Here is a 22,552-nt window from a genome sequence, read left to right as displayed (position 1 = left end):
CAGTTGGTGGATAATGAATCTATAATATATGAAAGTTTAATTATAATCATTACATTATGGTAAATAATGAAATTTAACACTATATGCTAATTTTTTGAGAAGGACCTGTATGTGAATTGTGAAGGAGCATGAAATGATCACAAGGAGAGCTCCAAGGTGTGAAATACAAGCTGTGACTGAAGCAGGGCAAAGCCCACAGATATGATAGGGAGGCAGAACAGATGAAACGGTCACAGGGCGTGGCTGACGTTAAAGGGAACCTATCACCCCGTTTTTTTCGGTATGAGATAAAAATACTGTTAAATATGGCCTGAGCTGTGCATTACAATAGTGTAGTTTGTGGACCCCGATTCCCCACCTATGCTGCCGAAATACGTTACCAAAGTAGTCATTTTCGCCTGTCAATCAGGCTGGTCAGGTCGGATGGGCGTGGCTTCTTCCCCCAGATCTTGCGTGGTTTTCCGTTGGTGGCGTAGTGGTGTGCGCATGTCCAAGGTCCCCAATCCTGCACGGGGGGGTGAAAATAGCAGCGATGTCCGTTATTCCATTGGTGGTCGGTGGGCGCGGCCATCTTCCTTTGGCCGCGCGTGCGCAGAAGCGGCGCTCTGCTGGCCGCGGCTTCAGGAAAATGGCCGCCGCGATCTCCATCTGCGCACGCGCGGCATCCCGCGGCCATTTTCCTGAAGCCGCGGCCAGCAGAGCGCCGCTTCTGCGCACGCGCGGCCAAAGGAAGATGGCCGCGCCCACCGACCACCAATGGAATAACGGACATCGCTGCTATTTTCACCCCCCCGTGCAGGATTGGGGACCTTGGACATGCGCACACCACTACGCCACCAACGGAAAACTACGCAAGATCTGGGGGAAGAAGCCACGCCCATCCGACCTGACCAGCCTGATTGACAGGCGAAAATGACTACTTTGGTAACGTATTTCGGCAGCATAGGTGGGGAATCGGGGTCCACAAACTACACTATTGTAATGCACAGCTCAGGCCATATTTAACAGTATTTTTATCTCATACCGAAAAAAACGGGGTGATAGGTTCCCTTTAAAGCAGGTGACGGGTAGCGGTGTGCTCCCATTGATCTGTGACTTCAGGGAAGGAGACTTTATCAGAGATCTGGCTTGGTTATGGAGCGAAAAGTAAGCTACACCCCCTGATCTGTGACTCCGTGTCCGAGAAGTGAGGTGGAGCAGTATCAGTAAATAGTTCTAAACTCATGACGTGCGAATTGAAAACTGTAATATTAAGTATATACGGTAGTTTTTTTCTGTTGATATAAATACATCTTAATCTCCTGCAGTGCCTCATTTATTACAAAAGTGACCAAATTATTATGTACTGCTGCATCTGATGTTTTAAACTCTAAACCATCTAAAATCATCTATCCCATAGGGTGATCATCTCAAAAGATTTTATTTTTTTTCATGTCGCCCTGCCTTGAAAAATAGAATGTGATAAAAATGTCATATTTATCTCAAATGGTAGCAAAAAATTCAGTTCACTCTGTGTAAAACAAGTCATTACAGTCAAACTCGACCAAATAAGGGTATGTTCCCACAATCAGTAAATACCTGGTGGTTGGACGCTGCGTCCATCCCGCAGCATCCATCCCACAGCGGCCAGATGTTACAGCATAGTGGATGTGGTTTCAAGAAATCCCATCTGCACTAGCGTGCAGGGACGCCTGCGGCATCCCTGTGGAGACGGACATGCGGCACGTCTATTTATGTAGCAGAGACGCTTTGTCTCCACCACGTTAATTACCCATACACTTTCATTAGATGTAGTAAAACCGCATTATCTTCTTATTCACATGAGTATTGAGTGCGGGAACGCAGCTTACTACACGTTTGTTAATTTAAATAATGTCGTACTTGGTTTTAGCCGTAAGTACACCTATACTGCAGTTCTAACGATGAGCTGAGCTGATGGTGAGAACTGCTGTGCACTTAACCCCATCCCTGGCGGTCATTTCCGGTCACTAGCCAAGTTCTCACAAGCATCTTATCGCGAGAACTGTTGTGAACGTGACCGTTGGGGACCATGGTATCTCCGGTGATCATGTTCAACCTCCGCTGTGTCTGGATGTCAGGCTGAAGGGTGGCATAATGCATAAGGCATGTAGCAGAGCTGGACTCGTCGTGGAACAATAACAGTATGTATATCTTCTTGGCGGACAGGTAAGGATATATATATTTTTTTTATCTTAATTCTCTTACAGTAGAATGAGTGGGTCGGTGGAATGGGTTTAATTAAGATTATTAAAGGAGTCTGTCATTATTTCAATTAGAGGACTTTATTCTGGCTGTGTCTTTACCATGTAACTATAGGATTAGTAATGGATAGGTGTCTTATAGACGCTTCTCCACTACTAATCCGTGGGCTTTGTATCGTCTGACAATACACAGGTGACATCAACCCCACAAATATTACCCCAATTGCCACCGCTACAGGACAAGTGGAAAGAGTCGGGCTGCTATGTTTAGGCTGGTGAGGGCCAATATCCATGGGCCTTGCCAGCCTGAGAATACCAGGCCGTAGCTGTCTGCTTTTTTCTTGGCTGGTTAACATATATAGGGGACCCCACGCCATTTTTTTAAAATTATTTATTAAAAAGGAGGAGACCTCTCTGTGCTTTTTTCCACTTCCTGTGCATTGTACTTCTGGCTGTGTCACAAGATTTACCATTATTTAAATTAGTACACTAGTAAGCTGCGGTCCCACACTTAATACGCATGTGACTAGGAAGATAATGCGGTTTTACCTCATCTAATGAAAGTGTATGGGTAATTTACGCAGCGGAGGCTGAGCGTCTCCACTTCATAAATTGACATGCTGCAGTCTGGAAAGACCGTGAGCACATACCCCAATATATCTGCAAACAGGAAATTTTTTTTTTTTCCTTCCGAGAAGCCAATTTCAATTACTGTAGCTTTATTTCAAGTGACAAAAAAACGCATGCAATGAAAAAACGCAGGTGACCTGCCAGTGACCTCAGATGCAGATTTCTCCTGCGTCAAATCCTGAGAAAACACTGAGCAAATCCTGACCATGTGCACATACCCACAGTCAGTAAACGCTGCGGGTTGGATGCTGCATACCTCCACAGCATCCAACCCGCAGCGGCCAGATGTTACAGCATAGTGGATGGAATTTCAAGAAATGCCATCTCCACTGTGCGTACACAGACGCCTCTGGCTTACCCGCGGAGACGGACATGCGACACATCTTTCCAGACCGCAGCATGTCTATTTATATAGCAGAGGCGCTCAGTCTCCGCAAGATAAATATCACCGTCCAATGTATAGGATGTGGTGATTCCGCACAGTTCAGTGAACACATGCGGAATCGCCTGCGTTTAACAGCCGGCAGTGCTTTAGACGGAGCAGAAATGTGCTGCGTCCAAAGCGCTGCGATTACTGATTGTGGGGACTTAGCCTACGTTACCCAGTCATTTTTACCATACAATGTACCGAACAATGTTGAAATGTAATTATTTTTCAATATTTCACTGTAAGCTTTTTTCCGATTTGTAATACATTATATTGTAAAGTGAATGATGTTGCTCGAAACTACAATTGATCGTGGAAATAAACAATCCCTCGTACCAGCAAATTCACTTATTGTAAAGAGGGTAAGACCTGTTTGTCCGTCTCATTCACTAATATCTTCAGCGATCAGCTAAGTCTTTTTGCTTAGGCAGCGCCTCACAATTAAAGGGAAAAAATGCAGTAAAAGGTCGTCTTTAGTTGGAAAAATTCCTGTGCGCATCCCTGGTCTTTTGGCCTTGAGTTGTATGGGGTCTTTCTGTATCGGTCTTTTTAAAGCTGTCCTTAAAATAAAGGAGGTAACCACTAAAGTAGGCTAGAATGGTTTACTGTAGAGTCCTTGTTCACATTCTATTGCTCTCTGTTATTAGTGCTCCTTTTCACTGTAGAGCTTTTTACATTTTTCATTGTAGTCATTGCACCTTGCTATTTAGACTATGGTATATTCCTGATGCCCTTAGGACATTGACTGTTCAGGCTTGTGTCCTCCTATAGTTGTGGCCTTAAGTGAAGAGCGCATCCTTCACTATATGTTTGGAGATCTGTGTTTATGGTTCCTTTTGATAAGAGATTTCAGCTTGTGTATTTATTTTTTTTTTATTCTGGTGGGTAACTTTCAGCCACTCAAAAGTATGTCTGTCATGAAAGATAAGGTGAGTACCCACTTGTAGTCCATCTTCTTTTTTTATCAAAAAACAAAAACAGAAGTGTGTTTCTTTCTCGTACCTTTTAATTTAATAACGAAAAAGATTTTTGAAAACTGTCAATTTTCAAAATGTAACTAGATGGGTATTTCCTGAAGGAACTACAGATAGTGCTTTGGAATGGTGCCCGGGCTGCCCCTGCAAGACTTTGACACTTGGGTGCCCCTCAGGCGGTCCGATTTGGTGGGTTGGGTCAATCTGGGTCTGATTTTGTGGGCGGGGTAAATCTAGGTCCGATTCTGTGGGCGCGGCCACTCTGGGTCCGATTCGGTGGGCGGAGCCACTCTGGGTCCGATTTGGTGGGCGGGGCACCTTAGGGACCAATTTGGTGGGTGGGGTCACTCGGTCCGATTTGGTGGGCTGGGCACCTCAGGGTCTGATTTGGTGGGCTGGGCACCTCAGGGTCCGATTTGGTGGGTGGGGTCACTCTGGGTCCGATTTGGTGGGCGGGGTCACTCTGGGCCCGATTTGGTGGAAGGGGTCACTCTGGGTCCGATTTGGTGGAAGGGGTCACTCTGGGTCTGATTTGGTGGAAGGGGTCACTCTGGGTCCGATTTGGTGGGCGGAGCCACTCTGGGTCCGATTTGGTGGGCGGGGTCACTCTGGGTCTGATTTAGGGGGCGGGGTCACTCTGGGTCCGATTTGGTGGGCCGGGCCCCTCGGGGTCCGATTTGGTGGGCCGGGCCTCTCGGGTTCCGAATTGGTGAGCGGGGTAATCTACTATCTAATTGTCTAAGGGCACTTCCGTCTTTCTGTCTCACAACACCGCTACGTCATCTGTTGTGAATTTGCTTTTTGCTCCCTCTAGTGGTTACTAGTTTTTTGACTCTGGTTTTTCTGTCATTCCTTTTATCCGCACCTGGGTCGTTAGTTAGGGGTGTTGCTATATAAGCTCCCTGGACCTTCAGTTCAATGCCTGGCAACGTAGTTATCAGAGCTAGTCTGCTGTGCTCTTGTCTACTGATCCTGGTTCCAGTTATATCAGCTAAGTCTGCCTTTTGCTTTTTGCTATTTGTTTTGGTTTTGTATTTTTGTCCAGCTTGTTCCAAATCTATATCCTGACCTTTGCTGGAAGCTCTAGGGGGGCTGGTGTTCTCCCCCCGGACCGTTAGACGGTTCGGGGGTTCTTGAATTTCCAGTGTGGATTTTGATAGGGTTTTTGTTGACCATATAAGTTACCTTTCTTTATTCTGCTATTAGTAAGCGGGCCTCTCTGTGCTAAACCTGGTTCATTTCTGTGTTTGTCATTTCCTCTTACCTCACCGTCATTATTTGTGGGGGGCTTCTATCCAGCTTTGGGGTCCCCTTCTCTGGAGGCAAGAAAGGTCTTTGTTTTCCTCTACTAGGGGTAGCTAGATTCTCCGGCTGGCGCGTGTCATCTAGAATCAACGTAGGAATGATCCCCGGCTACTTCTAGTGTTGGCGTTAGGAGTAGATATATGGTCAACCCAGTTACCACTGCCCTATGAGCTGGATTTTTGTATTCTGCAGACTTCCACGTTCCTCTGAGACCCTCGCCATTGGGGTCATAACAGTTTGCCAGGCCAGTATTAAATGTTTAATGCATTGCAGAAGAGGGATTATAAGAAAGAAGATTCTGAGTTTTTTTTTTTTTTCCTTTTTCCCCTTTACCTCAGAGTGGCTATGCTTGCTGCAGACATGAATGTCCAGACCTTGATTACAAGTGTGGACCAGCTGGCTACTCGTGTGCAGGGCATACAAGACTATGTTATCAGAAATCCTAGGTCAGAACCTAAAATACCGATTCCTGAACTGTTTTCCGGAGACAGGTTTAAGTTTAGGAATTTCGTGAATAATTGTAAATTGTTTTTGTCCCTGAGACCCTGTTCATCTGGAGATTCTGCTCAGCAAGTAAAAATTGTTATTTCGTTCTTACGGGGCGACCCTCAGGATTGGGCTTTTTCGTTGGCGCCAGGAGATCCGGCATTGGCTGATCTTGATACGTTTTTTCTGGCGCTCGGTTTACTTTATGAGGAACCCAATCTTGAGATTCAGGCAGAAAAGGCCTTGCTGGCTATGTCTCAGGGGCAGGACGAGGCTGAAGTGTATTGCCAAAAATTTCGGAAATGGTCCGTGCTGACACATTGGAACGAGTGTGCACTGGCCGCTAATTTTAGAAATGGCCTATCTGAAGCCATTAAGAATGTTATGGTGGGTTTTCCCATTCCCACAGGTCTGAATGATACTATGGCACTGGCTATTCAAATTGACCGGCGGTTGCGGGAGCGCAAAACCGCAAATTCCCTCATGGTGTTGTCTGAACAGACACCTAATTCGGTGCAATGTGATAGAAAAACCGCAAATTCCCTCATGGTGTTGTCTGAACAGACACCTGATTTAATGCAATGTGATAGAATCCTGACTAGAAATGAGCGGAAAATTCATAGACGCCGGAATGGCTTGTGCTACTACTGTGGTGATTCTACACATGTTATCTCAGCATGCTCTAAACGTATAGCTAAGGTTGTTAGTCCTGTCACCGTTGGTAATTTGCAACCTAAATTTATTCTGTCTGTAACTTTGATTTGCTCACTGTCATCTTATCCTGTCATGGCGTTTGTAGATTCAGGTGCTGCCCTGAGTCTCATGGATCTCTCATTTGCTAAGCGCTGTGGTTTTACTCTTGAACCATTAGAAAATCCTATTCCTCTTAGGGGTATTGATGCTACACCATTGGCAGCAAATAAACCGCAGTATTGGACACAGGTTACCATGTGCAGGAATCCTGAACACCGCGAGGTGATACGTTTCCTGGTTTTACATAAAATGCATGATTTGGTTGTTTTAGGGCTGCCATGGTTACAGACCCATAATCCAGTCCTGGACTGGAAGGCTATGTCAGTCTCAAGTTGGGGCTGTCGTGGTATTCATGGGGATTCCCTGCCTGTGTCTATTGCTTCTTCTACGCCTTCGGAAGTTCCGGAGTATTTGTCTGATTATCAGGATGTCTTCAGTGAGTCTGAGTCCAGTGCACTGCCTCCTCATAGGGACTGTGACTGTGCTATAGATTTGATCCCAGGCAGTAAATTTCCTAAGGGAAGACTGTTTAATCTGTCGGTACCTGAACATACCGCTATGCGTTCATATATCAAGGAGTCTCTGGAGAAAGGACATATTCGTCCGTCTTCTTCCCCTCTTGGTGCGGGATTCTTTTTTGTGGCAAAAAAGGACGGATCTTTGAGACCTTGTATTGATTATCGGCTTTTAAATAAGATCACTGTCAAATTTCAGTATCCTTTACCGCTGTTGTCTGACTTGTTTGCCCGGATTAAGGGTGCCAAGTGGTTCACCAAGATAGACCTTCGTGGTGCATACAACCTTGTGCGCATTAAGCAAGGTGATGAATGGAAAACCGCATTCAATACGCCCGAAGGTCATTTTGAGTACTTGGTGATGCCTTTTGGGCTCTCCAATGCGCCTTCAGTTTTTCAGTCCTTTATGCATGACATTTTCCGGAAGTATCTGGATAAATTTTTGATTGTTTATCTGGATGATATTTTGGTTTTTTCTGATAATTGGGATTCGCATGTGGAGCAGGTCAGGTTGGTCTTTAAAATTTTGCGTGAAAATTCTTTGTTTGTCAAGGGCTCAAAGTGTCTCTTTGGTGTACAGAAGGTTCCCTTTTTGGGGTTCATTTTTTCCCCTTCTGCTGTGGAGATGGACCCAGTCAAGGTCCGAGCTATTCTTGATTGGACTCAGCCCTCGTCAGTTAAGAGTCTTCAGAAGTTCTTGGGCTTCGCTAACTTCTACCGTCGTTTTATCGCTAATTTTTCTAGCATTGTGAAACCTTTGACGGATATGACCAAGAAGGGCTCCGATGTAGCTAACTGGGCTCCTGCTGCCGTGGAGGCTTTCCAGGAGTTGAAACGCCGGTTTACTTCGGCGCCTGTTTTGTGCCAGCCTGACGTCTCACTTCCCTTTCAGGTTGAGGTGGATGCTTCGGAGATTGGGGCAGGGGCCGTTTTGTCGCAGAGAGGCCCTGGTTGCTCTGTTATGAAACCTTGTGCCTTTTTCTCTAGGAAGTTTTCGCCTGCCGAGCGAAATTATGATGTGGGCAATCGGGAGTTGTTGGCCATGAAATGGGCATTTGAGGAGTGGCGTCATTGGCTCGAGGGTGCTAAGCATCGTGTGGTGGTCTTGACTGATCACAAAAATCTGATGTATCTCGAGTCTGCTAAACGCCTTAATCCGAGACAGGCCCGCTGGTCATTGTTTTTCTCCCGCTTTGATTTTGTTGTCTCGTATTTACCAGGTTCAAAGAATGTGAAGGCCGATGCTCTTTCTAGGAGCTTTGTGCCTGATGCTCCTGGAGTCACGGATCCTGTTGGTATTCTTAAAGATGGAGTTATCTTGTCAGCTATTTCTCCGGATCTGCGACGTGTGTTGCAGAGATTTCAGGCTGATAGGCCTGAGTCTTGTCCACCTGACAGACTGTTTGTCCCGGATAAGTGGACCAGCAGAGTCATTTCCGAGGTTCATTCCTCGGTGTTGGCAGGTCACCCGGGAATTTTTGGCACCAGAGATCTGGTGGCCAGGTCCTTTTGGTGGCCTTCCTTGTCAAGGGATGTGCGGTCATTTGTGCAGTCCTGTGGGACTTGTGCTCGAGCTAAGCCTTGCTGTTCTCGTGCCAGCGGTTTGCTCTTGCCCTTGCCTGTCCCGAAGAGACCTTGGACACATATCTCCATGGATTTCATTTCTGATCTTCCGCTATCTCAGGGCATGTCCGTTATCTGGGTGATATGTGATCGCTTCCCCAAGATGGTCCATTTGGTTCCTTTGCCTAAGCTGCCTTCCTCTTCCGATCTGGTTCCTGTGTTTTTCCAGAACGTGGTTCGTTTGCACGGCATCCCTGAGAATATTGTGTCAGACAGAGGATCCCAGTTCGTTTCCAGGTTCTGGCGATCCTTTTGTAGTAGGATGGGCATTGATTTGTCGTTTTCGTCTGCTTTCCATCCTCAGACTAATGGACAGACGGAGCGAACCAATCAGACTTTGGAGGCTTATTTGAGGTGTTTTGTCTCTGCTGATCAGGACGATTGGGTGACATTCTTGCCGTTGGCTGAGTTTGCCCTTAATAATCGGGCTAGTTCCGCCACCTTGGTTTCGCCTTTTTTCTGCAACTCTGGTTTCCATCCTCGCTTTTCTTCGGGTCATGTGGAGCCTTCTGACTGTCCTGGGGTGGATTCTTTGGTGGATAGGTTGCAGCAGATCTGGAATCATGTGGTGGACAACTTGAAGTTGTCACAGGAGAAGGCTCAGCGCTTTGCCAACCGCCGCCGCGGTGTGGGTCCCCGACTACGCGTTGGGGATTTGGTATGGCTTTCTTCCCGCTTTGTTCCTATGAAGGTCTCCTCTCCCAAATTTAAACCTCGTTTTATTGGGCCTTACAAGATATTGGAAATCCTTAATCCTGTATCTTTTCGTCTGGATCTTCCTGTGTCGTTTGCTATTCACAATGTATTTCATAGGTCCTTGTTGCGGCGGTACATTGTGCCTGTAGTTCCTTCTGCTGAGCCTCCTGCTCCGGTGTTGGTTGAGGGCGAGTTGGAGTACGTGGTGGAGAAGATCTTGGATTCTCGCCTCTCCAGGCGGAGGCTTCAGTACCTGGTCAAGTGGAAGGGCTATGGTCAGGAGGATAATTCCTGGGTGGTCGCCTCTGATGTTCATGCGGCCGATTTAGTTCGTGCCTTTCATGCCGCTCATCCTGATCGCCCTGGTGGTCGTGGTGAGGGTTCGGTGACCCCTCACTAAGGGGGGGGTACTGTTGTGAATTTGCTTTTTGCTCCCTCTAGTGGTTACTAGTTTTTTGACTCTGGTTTTTCTGTCATTCCTTTTATCCGCACCTGGGTCGTTAGTTAGGGGTGTTGCTATATAAGCTCCCTGGACCTTCAGTTCAATGCCTGGCAACGTAGTTATCAGAGCTAGTCTGCTGTGCTCTTGTCTACTGATCCTGGTTCCAGTTATATCAGCTAAGTCTGCCTTTTGCTTTTTGCTATTTGTTTTGGTTTTGTATTTTTGTCCAGCTTGTTCCAAATCTATATCCTGACCTTTGCTGGAAGCTCTAGGGGGGCTGGTGTTCTCCCCCCGGACCGTTAGACGGTTCGGGGGTTCTTGAATTTCCAGTGTGGATTTTGATAGGGTTTTTGTTGACCATATAAGTTACCTTTCTTTATTCTGCTATCAGTAAGCGGGCCTCTCTGTGCTAAACCTGGTTCATTTCTGTGTTTGTCATTTCCTCTTACCTCACCGTCATTATTTGTGGGGGGCTTCTATCCAGCTTTGGGGTCCCCTTCTCTGGAGGCAAGAAAGGTCTTTGTTTTCCTCTACTAGGGGTAGCTAGATTCTCCGGCTGGCGCGTGTCATCTAGAATCAACGTAGGAATGATCCCCGGCTACTTCTAGTGTTGGCGTTAGGAGTAGATATATGGTCAACCCAGTTACCACTGCCCTATGAGCTGGATTTTTGTATTCTGCAGACTTCCACGTTCCTCTGAGACCCTCGCCATTGGGGTCATAACAGTCATCATCTCGTGAGACCGCAATGCACTCTTGGGACCGGAGCGCGCAACAAGCATCGGGTACCGGCCGCTCTAGGAGGTGCAACAACCATCAGATACCGGCCGCTCCAGGAGGTGAGTATGTAACTTTTTTATTTTAATTCTTTTTTTTTTTTAACAGGGATATGCAGTATACTATGTGACTGGACAATATACTACGTGACTGGGCAGTATAACTACGTGGCTCTGCGCTGTATACTGCGTGGCTCTGTGCTGTATACTGCGTGGCTCTGCGCTGTATACTACGCGGCTCTGCGCTGTATACTACGCGGCTCTGCGCTGTATACTACGCGGCTCTGCGCTGTATACTGCGCGGCTCTGCGCTGTGTACTGCGCGGCTCTGCGCTGTGTACTGCGCGGCTCTGCGCTGTGTACTGCGCGGCTCTGCGCTGTGTACTGCGCGGCTCTGCGCTGTGTACTGCGCGGCTCTGCGCTGTGTACTGCACGGCTCTGCGCTGTGTACTGCGCGGCTCTGCACTGTGTACTGCGCGTTCTGCGCTGTATACTGCGCGGCTCTGCGCTGTATACTGCGCGGCTCTGCGCTGTATACTGCGCAGCTCTGCGCTTTGTACTGCGCGGCTCTGCGCTATATACTGCGCGGCTCTGCGCTGTGTACTGCGCGGCTCTGCGCTGTGTACTGCGCGTGTCCGTGCTGTGTACTGTTATGACCCCAATGGCGAGGGTCTCAGAGGAACGTGGAAGTCTGCAGAGTACAAAAATCCAGCTCATAGGGCAGTGGTAACTGGGTTGACCATATATCTACTCCTAACGCCAACACTAGAAGTAGCCGGGGATCATTCCTACGTTGATTCTAGATGACACGCGCCAGCCGGAGAATCTAGCTACTCCTAGTAGAGGAAAACAAAGACCTTTCTTGCCTCCAGAGAAGGGGACCCCAAAGCTGGATAGAAGCCCCCCACAAATAATGACGGTTAGGTAAGAGGAAATGACAAACACAGAAATGAACCAGGTTTAGCACAGAGAGGCCCGCTTACTGATAGCAGAATAAAGAAAGGTAACTTATATGGTCAACAAAAACCCTATCAAAATCCACACTGGAAATTCAAGAACCCCCGAACCGTCTAACGGTCCGGGGGGAGAACACCAGCCCCCCTAGAGCTTCCAGCAAAGGTCAGGATATAGATTTGGAACAAGCTGGACAAAAATACAAAACCAAAACAAATAGCAAAAAGCAAAAGGCAGACTTAGCTGATATAACTGGAACCAGGATCAGTAGACAAGAGCACAGCAGACTAGCTCTGATAACTACGTTGCCAGGCATTGAACTGAAGGTCCAGGGAGCTTATATAGCAACACCCCTAACTAACGACCCAGGTGCGGATAAAAGGAATGACAGAAAAACCAGAGTCAAAAAACTAGTAACCACTAGAGGGAGCAAAAAGCAAATTCACAACAGTGTACTGCGCGGCTCTGCGCTGTGTACTGCGCGGCTCTGCACTGTGTACTGCACGGCTCTGCGCTGTATACTGCGGGGCTCTGCACTGTATACTGCGGGGCTCTGCGCTGTATACTACGCGGCTCAGCGCTGTATACTGCGCGGCTCTGCGCTGCATACTGCTTGGCTCTACGCTGCGTACTGCGCGGCTCTGCGCTATATACTGGGTGGCTCTGTGCTGTGTACTGTGCGGCTCTGTGCTGTGTACTGCGCGGCTCTGCGCTGTGTACTGCGCGGCTCTGCGCTGTGTACTGCGCGGCTCTGCGCTGTGTACTGCGCGGCTCTGCGCTATGTACTGCGCGGCTCTGCGCTGTGTACTGCACGGCTCTGCGCTGTGTACTGCACGGCTCTGCGCTTTATACTGCGCGGCTCTGCGCTGTGTACTGCACGGCTCTGCGCTGTGTACTGCGCGGCTCTGCGCTATGTACTGCGCGGCTCTGCGCTGTGTACTGCACGGCTCTGCGCTGTGTACTGCACGGCTCTGCGCTTTATACTGCGCGGCTCTGCGCTGTGTACTGCACGGCTCTGCGCTTTATACTGCGCGGCTCTGCGCTGTGTACTGCTCGGCTCTGCGCTTTATACTGCGCGGCTCTGCGCTGTGTACTGCGCGGCTCTGCGCTGTGTACTGCGCGGCTCTGCACTGTATACTGCGTGGCTGTGCAATATACTACGTGGACATGCATATTCTAGAATACCCGATGAGTTAGAATCGGGCCACAGTCTAATAATCATAAGACTACAGATAGTGGTTTGGAATTGTGCTGTACTGTCACTTTAAGAGCTGATATTATCTGACAAAACTTGTGACCTGGTGAGCTGATGTAGATTTCATAGGCGTTGGCATAGTAACTGTGTCTGACTGCGCATATCAATGAGCTAATCAGCCAGGTGGCAGTTATTTTTAGAAATTGCCTCAGAAACCAGCCCATTATAAACGTATAGGAAAATTTCTCCATTGAAACGCATTGAAAGACTTTTTTCAAACACAAATTGCGCAAAAACTACAAATCCGATCGGCACGAAAAATACTTAGCACACCTCTTGGGGACGCTGGCTTCGAAATGACACCTCACTGGAGTCTGTGAGTTTAGCGGTTCGGGCCGCATTACGTGCGGACTGAATAATAAGAATAAGAAGAAGTTTACCACGGTGGAATAACAGTATAGTGCTTTGTTCCAAAGCACTATAATAAGAAGAAGAAGTTTACCACGGTGGAATAACAGTATAGTGCTTTGTTCCAAAGCACTATAATTATCCATGTAATCCAGATGGTCAGACCAAACAGAATAGTTAATAAATAACATTACTACATGTCTGTTACAGTGTGTACTAAACGTTCTGTTAGGCACTCTGTGAGGTAGCAGGTGTTGCACGTTCCAACTGAAGCATTTCTTTTTGAACAATAGTATGTGAACTGAGACAGGATCTAAATCTGGAGGTAACAAGTTAGGGCCATGGCTTGAGCAGGAGTCCCCTCTCTGTACATGGATTTCCCTGCGATGGGCGTAAAGAAAATGGCCGCTGGAGGCGTTGTATGCACAGATTTAGATCTTGACTTGTCATTTAGATGCACATGACAGCTGATCAGATCTGCTGTCACATGCAGGGAAAGATGTGGGCTCAGCGCTGGAGCCCGCATCAAAGGCAGGGGCTCGACTGATGGCATATCTATACATCATTGGTCATAAAAGGGATAAGGTAGTTTAAAAAAAAAAAAAAAAAATTCCTCCCCTGAAGGTTGGGATGCGTCTTGTGGTCTGAAAAATACTGTAGTTAATAAATAAAATTACCTTATGTCTGCTTTACATCAGCGCCATTTATAAAATGTCATTTTATTTTATAATGTTTGGAGGTTTAAAATTGTAGCAGTAGTTTTTTTTCAAAGAAATTTACAAAACATATTTTATGGACATATTTAATTTTGAAGTCACTTTGTGGATCCCATATGTCGTAAAATCCCCCCCCAAAGTTAGACCATTTTAAATGTGGCACCCCTTAACATGTTAAAAACTGCTGTCACGTAGTTTATCAACCCTTCAGGTGCTTTTCAGGAATTAATGCTATGTAACATGACATTTAGCATCTAAGGGCTCATACTTGCGTGAAATACGACCGAGTCTCGCATGGTAACACCTGGCTCTGCCGCCGGCACTTGGGAGCGGAGCGTACAGCTCCATGTATTGCTATGCGGCTGCACGCTCTGCTCTGGAGTGCCGGCGGCAGAGCCGGGTTCTAACATGCGAGACTCGGCCGTATTTCACGCAAGTGAGTATGAGCCCTAAGGCTATGTGCACACGTATTCTTGGTCACTGCGGATTTTTCTGCAGCAGATTTGATAAATCTGCAGGGCAAAAACGCTGCAGATTTACCGCGGTTTTCACTGCGGTTTTACAACTGCGGTTTTCCATAGGAGCAGTTGTAAAACCGCTGTGGAATCCGCAGAAAGAAGTGACATGCTGCGTAAACCGCTGCGTTTCCACACGTTTTTTTCCGCAGCATGTGCACAGCGTTTTTTGTTTCCCATAGGTTTACGTTGAACTGTAAATTCATGGGAAACGCTGCAAAATCCGCATCGTGTGCACATACCCTTCAAGTTGCTGACTTCTGAACAGGCAGCTATAGTTAGCAGATTCTTAAGACCGACATTTGGCCATTAATGGTCATGGCAAACGAGGCTTTGTAATCAATAGGAGGCGGATGTGCAGTACCCCGCAGCACAGTTCCCTGCAGCGGCCACTATCGGACTGCCAGCTCCGCAAGTGAGTACTTCCAGCAAGCAAGCGTCCGACATTGGTAACAGCTGATCGGGGGTGCTGGGTGCCTGACCCCGGACGATCAGACATTGGTCATCAATGTAAAAGTAGTGGACAACCTTTTGAAATGGATGTATCGGCTAGATTGCCTGCCCCCGTATTGCCGCATAATGAATTCACATTCTATATTTCTTTTATGTTTAATACAAATTTATGAATTTGATGTCACTTTTTTTTGTCTTGACTCCAGATTTCTTTGGATTTTGGTTTGACGTGTGTACTCCATGAGTGGGCAAAGATCATCAAGAAAAAGATGTGGAGAAATCCACTCCGAACTTCCTTCACACTGTGAGCAGGTCTCCAGAACAGCATGTGTCTTAAGTAAGCTAGTGGAATTGCCAACACCTCCTCTGTCCCGACACCAGTTAAAGAGGTTGGAAGAACATCGGTATAAGAGTTGCGGGAAGTCACTTTTGGAGCCGTTAATGCAAGGATTTTGGGAATGGTTGGTCGGTCAGGTCCCTTCATGGATTGCACCAAATCTTATCACCATAATAGGACTTTTCATCAATATATTGACAACAGTAGTGTTAGTATGTTACTGTCCAACGGCAACAGAGCAGGTAAAATATAACATAGTACTTGTTTTCTTCCCCCAAATGCACCGTATGGAGATATATTATGGACAATGCTTCTAGAATTTAAATATATTGTATGTCCTATTGAAGGAGTATTCAAATCTCAAACATAGGATACTGGATATGGCATAAAGGTGTAAGTACAGATGACTTCTATTTTGGGTAAATGGAGATCCTGTGATCTCTGATGCTGTGCAGCTGCTTTCACTATTGCATTCAGTAAAGATGTGACCCTCTGCAGAAGTCTGTGAGGCTAATGGACTGGATGGACAAAGTTCTTTTTTCGGCCTTGATACTGTTACTATAAGGCTATACATATGGGGAGACAGAATCAATATCACCATTACACACAACGGGAAACCACTGGGTAAATCTGACATGGAGAAGGACTTGGGGATCCTAGTTAAAGCTAAACTTACCTGGAGCAGCCAGTGCCAAGGCAAACGGGATCATGGGGTGTACTAAAATAGGTCTGGATACACATGAGAGCAATATACTGCCTCTGTACAAATCCCTGGTTAGACCGCACATGGAGTACTGTGTACAGTTTTGGGCACCGATGCTCAGGACGGGTATAATGGAATTAGAGTGAGTACAAAAGAGGTCAACAAAATTAATAAAGGGGATGGGGGAACTACAATATCCAGAGAGATAAGCAAAATTAGGATTATTTAGTCTAGAAAATAGATGACTGAGGGGCAATCTAATAACCATGTATAAGGGGACAATACAAATATCTCTTCAAGGATCTGTTTATACCAAGGAATGTGACGGTCACAAGGGGGCATTCTCTGCGTCTGCAGGAGAGAAGGTTTTTCCACTAACATAGAAGAGGATTCCTTACTGTTAGGGCAGTGAGAATCTGGAATTCCTTGCCTGAGGAGGTAGTGATGGCGAACTCAGTTGAGGGGTTCAAGAGAGGCCTGGGTGTCTTCCTGGAGCGTAACAATATTGTATCTAAGGCTACTTTCACACTAGCGTCGGGCTCGGCCCGTCGCTGTGCGTCGGGCCGACGTTCCTGACGCTAGCGTTGTCTCCGCCGCACAACGGGGGCAGCGGATGCATTTTTCCAGCGCATCCGCTGCCCCATTGTGAGGTGCGGGGAGGTGGGGGCAGAGTTCCGGCTGCGCATGCGCGGTCGGAAAAAGCGGACCGTCGTGAGCAAAAAACGTTACATGTAGCGTTTTTTGCTCCCGACGGTCCACCACTGCACGACGCATCCGTCGCACGACGGGTGCGACGTGTGGCAATCCGTCACAATGCGTCGCTTAATGTTAATCAATGGTGAAAAAACGCAACCTGCAAACACTTTTGCAGGATGCGTTTTTTCGGCAAAACGACGCATTGTGACGGAATGCAGTTAACGCTAGTGTGAAAGTAGCCTTACAGTTATTAGGGTCTTTAGAAGGACGTAGATCTGGGGATTTATTCTGATGGAATATAGGCTGAACTGGATGGACAAATGTCTTTAGTCCTTGCTAACTGTGTTACTACTAGATGGCAGCCCGATTCTAAAGAATCGGGAGTCTAGAATCCATATATACTTTATTTATTCAAATGTAAGAATAATACAATTAATAAATAATAGTAAGAAAGAACAAAAAATGGCTGCACTCACCAGCTCTTGACAATTCTTGACAGTACGGCACATTTCTGATTGGTCGCTCGCGGCAGGCGGCAACCAATCAGAAAAGTGCCGCGCACCACGAAGGCATATATCTTTGTCCACCCTGAGCGGGTGTAGGACGCTGGTGACGTGACTTATCTCCGGACATTATCTCCGGACAAAGCCACGGAAGTTGGCACAAATTGCCGGAAGTAGTATTCTAGGCAATTATATATTAGATTTTAATGTGATCAGTGTTTACCTTTGAACGTTTATATTGTATTGTCCTGTCACCAGCCATGTGTACGATTATCGGCCGAAAGCCTCTCTGGAACCAATAATCACCCCATGTAAAGGTATCTTTATAAGTTAAAGATTCAGAATACTATGACTTTTATCATATCCTGAACAGTCAAGTTTTTTATGAACCGTTAAGGTTTTCTGGTTGAAGTAAAAAAAACTCTGAGTGTTTACAGTTTGAAACCATAAAATGTTGAAAAATTATGTCATTCTTGAGTATATCACTCAATGGTGCTCATAAACGTGTCAAATTTGATCTATAATATACTTTAATATACGTTACTTTAATCTTTAATATACTTAAGAACAGGGCCCCAGACATCACACAGGGGGTCTGAAACACCGCACAGTGGTCCAAAATATCGCTGTGCTCTGCCTGGGGCCCCAGTGCTCTGCCTGGGGCCCCAGTGCTCTGCCTGGGGCCCCAGTGCTCTGCCTGGGGCCCCTGTGCTCTGCCTGGGGCCCCTGTGCTCTGCCTGGGGCCCCTGTGCTCTGCCTGGGGCCCCTGTGCTCTGCCTGGGGCCCCTGTGCTCTGCCTGGGGCCCCTGTGCTCTGCCTGGGTGTAGGACACTGGTGACGTCACTTAGCTCCGGACATTAGCTCCGGACATTAGCTCCGGAAGTTGGCACAAATTGCAGGAAGTAGGCAATTATATATTAGATGAATGGACTAGCTGAACAAGTAGCACTAGAATTTCCATATGATTTTATACACTCACGCACTCAAAAAAAATAAAAAAAAAAGATTTTTCTTTTCATTTCAACCCCCTAATTGATTGTTTATATAAATACTGTTCAGCAATACTACCATATTGCGGTATTCTTAGGAGATTTAAAGAAGTTGCCCACTTCTTTACTTCTTTCACACTGACGACCTATCCTTAGGAAAGGTCATCAATGTCTGATAGGCCGGGATATGACACCCACCCGCCGATCAGCTGTTGTCCGTGTCTGCAGCGGCGGCTGGCTGGAAGTACTTGCTTGCCGAGCTGCTCCGTCTTCTGACAGTGGCCGCCAAAGGGTAATGCACGTCCGCCTCCTATTTATTTGATTAGTGCAGTACCAAGCCTCGGTCACTAGCAGAAGACAGTGCGGATCAGCAAGTGACTACTTCTGGCCGGCGACCGCTGCTGCAGACAGCTAACAGCTGATTGGGGGTTTCAGACCCCAGCTGATCAAACGTTGATGACCTATGGATAAGGTCATCAGTGTAAAAGTAGTGGACAACCTCTTTAATGTACCAGCTATGGAAGCCTGCAGCAGTCCCCCAGCTGCCATGATAACCTATGTGCCTAAACACGTTATCACACTATTTAAATGATTGACAGCAGCATTTTAATAGTGAAACAGCATCAATTTGAGCTTTGCCAGCATTTCTCAGGTTTGGTGAAGGTTCAACAACTAAGTATGCTCCATATACCAGCACTCGACATGTACTATTGTCACATGACAGGAAGGATTTAAAGGGGTGTGCAACTTTCTAAAAGTGGAGCCTAATCAATTTGTAGGCATATAACACAACAAATAGTACATTCCCACCCAGGGTTGCAACTTGATTTTTTTTTTTTCTGCACTGCTTATCAAAATATCACTGCAGACAGTATTTTTATGGACATAGTCAGGACAAAAAGTGATATATTCTTTAGACTGTCCTGGAATTTCTGGACAGTTGACAACTCAGCTCCCACCCTGGGCCCAAGTTTGGCTATGGCTGCTGTGTATGGGCTGGTTAAACAGCACTGACAAGTCTGTTGACTCTTGTTAGTGCTACTGGATCAGCCCGGACACAGTATCAATCACATTAGTACTGTTGAAGTAACTCATGGCGTAAACCAGTTATCACAGGGAGAAGACGGGATTGAAAAGTAACTGTACTTTTATCAAACTTTGTAATATATCTTACCGGAGAAATTCACTTCCTTCCCCTCTTGTAAAGCAATTCTTCCTCTTCTCCCCCCCCCCCCCCCCCCCCCCCTTGCCATTTGAACATCTCATCCACTCTGTAAGTAAAAACAGCTCAAATTCTGGTTGTCAGCGTACTGAAATGTCATGTGACTATTATTTTCTATGGACAGATAGGAGGCGTAAGGAGCAGGGAGAGCAGCACACAGGACCATCATGGAGAGCTTCCTAACAAGTCTTTTTCCTCACCTCACTGCTGATTCTAATACTGGCAGCTCAGTATTGCTGTATAATCTTCTCCATGCTTATGCATGTCTTAATATGCTAAAATATTAACTGAAGAGCAGGAATACCTGTGTGTGATGTATTGTGTGCCGCAGTGATCGGTCCCGGGGAGATGTGTTCAGTATAGCTGGTAATATGATTGAATGTATTAGGAGCTATAAGACATCAGTCCACTGTCGAAATGATCTTCTGATAACGCACCCTCCCTGTGTAAATGCACGTGATGACTTATCTGACAGATTGACCTTTCAGCTCCCTTAAAATCAAATCAGACCTGATTCATAATTTGCGAAAATTTTATATTTTAAGTTTTGTGGTGTTTGTTGAATTTTTTTGGGGTGGAACCTATTCTTCAAAATGACACGTGGTTTGTGAATATTGCACAAAATAAAAATTGTTGGTTTTAGTTTTCTTTTAAAGGGGTGTTCTCAGGCTTAAAAATGATCCTCTATCCACAGAGTAGAGGATAACTTTCTAATCGCTGGGGGTCATTGAACGGGGCTCTCAAGAGCACCAGCCGGAGTGGGGCACGATGCAGTCTTACTGGGAGATTACTGAGCACAGTGCTTTTCTGATCTGTGACGCCCCAATTAAAATGAGTGGAGCGACACTGCGCATGACTGACCTCTGATCTATTCCACTGAGGTTCTTCAAAGCCCTGCTACTTCAGATTGGTGGTTGCCACAGCACTTGGCCCCCAGCGTTCAGAAAGTTATCCCCTGTACCCTGAATAGGGAATAACTTCTAAACTTGAACAACCCTTGCACCATTTTTGTAATATTTAGCCGTTACTGATTACAATGATACCTTGGTTGATGAAATCCGTCATGTGGTTGTTGTCTAATCTTTATTTGCAGTTTGAGTAAATGATATGCTGGTGCTCCAGATGGGGCCTCGGGTGGTCTTCATGTGGTGCTCTGCTTAGATATTCATCCTTATGGGAGGTCACTGACCCAGCAACCTACCCCCTATTTTACATACTGCATAGAATATTGTGTGGGGGAAAACACTAACATCATGCAGGTGGCGGTGCCTGCGCTGTAGCATAATGCAATGAATAATACTCATATTCATCTTATTTAGTCATATTGCACTGTAGGGAGAAAACTAGATATATTTTCATCAACTGGCACCGGTGGCCATGCCTGCGCAGTAGCATCTATCACAGTCCACCAAACTTGGCTCCATCAAAATGGCAGGACCTGCGCTGTAGCACCTATCGCCATTTGATGGAGCCTTTTTTTCCCTCTAGCAAAATGGCGTAATCGCTTGCGCAGTAGCATCTATTGCGTTCCAATAGATGCTACTGCACAGGTGCCGCTGGTGCCATCATGGAGTAATAAACAGTTTTCCTCATGCAAAATGGAATCGGCGGTGGCGCCTGTGTAGTATCTATTGAAACGCGATAGATGCTGCTATGCAGGCACAGCCGCCGGCACCGTTTTGATTAAAAACATTTTTTTTCTCCCCACAATACAATGACTAAATAATAGATTAATATATGCATATAATACATCGTATCATGCTATGGCGCCAACACCTGCATGATTAATGTTTGCATTTTTTTTTCGCACAATATTCTATACAGTATGTAAAATAGGGGGCAGATCACTGAGGAATCAGTGACCTGTCAGAAGCCCATACAGATAAATATCTAATCACAGCACCACATGAAGACCCACACAGGCCGCCCTGGAGCATAAAACTCTCATTAAGTGAAAACTACAAGATTACACAACAACCATAAGACGGATTTCATCAACACAGATATCATTGTAATCAGTATAACGGTGCCGACCTGACGTTGTGAGTCGGTTATTAGGCTATGTGCACACGTCAGGATTTCTTGCAGAAAATTCCTGAGGAAAACCTGAAATTCGTTTTTGGTGCGTTTTTTTTTCCGGACATTTCCCAATGCATTTTATAGTGGGAAATCCGCAAAAAAAAAACCCGCAAAATTAATGACCATGCTGCGTTTTTTACCGCGATGCGTTTTTTTTCACGGAAAAAAATGCATCATGTGCACAAAACATGCGGAATTCATTCTAAATGATGGGATGCATATTGTATGCTGTTTTCTTGTGGTTTTTATCGCGAAAAAACCGCGACAAATCAGCAACGTGTGCACACAGCCTTACTGTGCACAATCCTACTGACAGGTTCCCTTTAATGTTTTAGGAGCCATTCTGTAATGCTGTAGATAAACCCCCGATGTAACCTGAAAGATGAGAAAGAGGTTAGATTATACTCACCGGGGGGCGGCGGTTTGATCCAATGGGCGTCGCAGTGCGGTCCGGGGCCTCCCATCTTCTTATGATGGAGGCCCCGGACCGGACCGTGACGCCCATCGGACCGGACTGCAGCGGGACCGCCCCTGGGTGAGTATAATCTAACCTCTTTTTCTCATCTTTCAGGATACATCGGGGGCTTATCTACAGCATTACAGAATGCTGTAGATAAGCCCCTGATGCCGGTGGGCTTAGCTCATCTTCGATTTTGGGGGTGACAGGTTCCCTTTAAGTGCTGTGTTCAGTAGCTGACTAATTTTATGAATGCATGTTAAAAGGAAATGCAATTCAGCCAAAATTCTAGAGTGAAACCATTTTCGTAGTCCTGCCAGGCTTGCCAACATTTTGAAAATTAAAGGGAACCTGTCAGCAGTTTTTTTGCCTACCAGCTAAAAATATCATCTAATAGAGTGTGAGCTATACATTCCCCAACTACTGAAACCCCCCCGACTCCCCATGAATCCCCCATAAGAACCTTTTATATTTCTC

The 22,552-nt window shown here is 46.3% G+C and overlaps 1 protein-coding gene across 2 annotated transcripts in view; it reads left to right on the top strand.

Moving 5' to 3' along the window:
- CEPT1 (choline/ethanolamine phosphotransferase 1) overlaps positions 1-22,552 on the top strand; it is a 91,401-nt gene that overhangs the window by 4,328 nt on the left and 64,521 nt on the right. For both annotated transcript variants that reach the window (XM_077295408.1, XM_077295409.1), the window contains exon 2: positions 15,296-15,668. In XM_077295408.1, the coding sequence (XP_077151523.1) occupies positions 15,330-15,668 (339 nt within the window). In that variant the 5' untranslated portion in view covers positions 15,296-15,329. The remainder of the gene's footprint in view (positions 1-15,295; positions 15,669-22,552) is intronic.

Source organism: Ranitomeya variabilis, chromosome 3 (genome assembly GCF_051348905.1).
Source record: "Ranitomeya variabilis isolate aRanVar5 chromosome 3, aRanVar5.hap1, whole genome shotgun sequence".
Lineage (NCBI taxonomy): Eukaryota > Metazoa > Chordata > Amphibia > Anura > Dendrobatidae > Ranitomeya > Ranitomeya variabilis.
The sequence above is the reverse complement of the archived record's forward strand: the minus strand, read 5'-3'. Positions and strand labels throughout refer to the sequence as shown.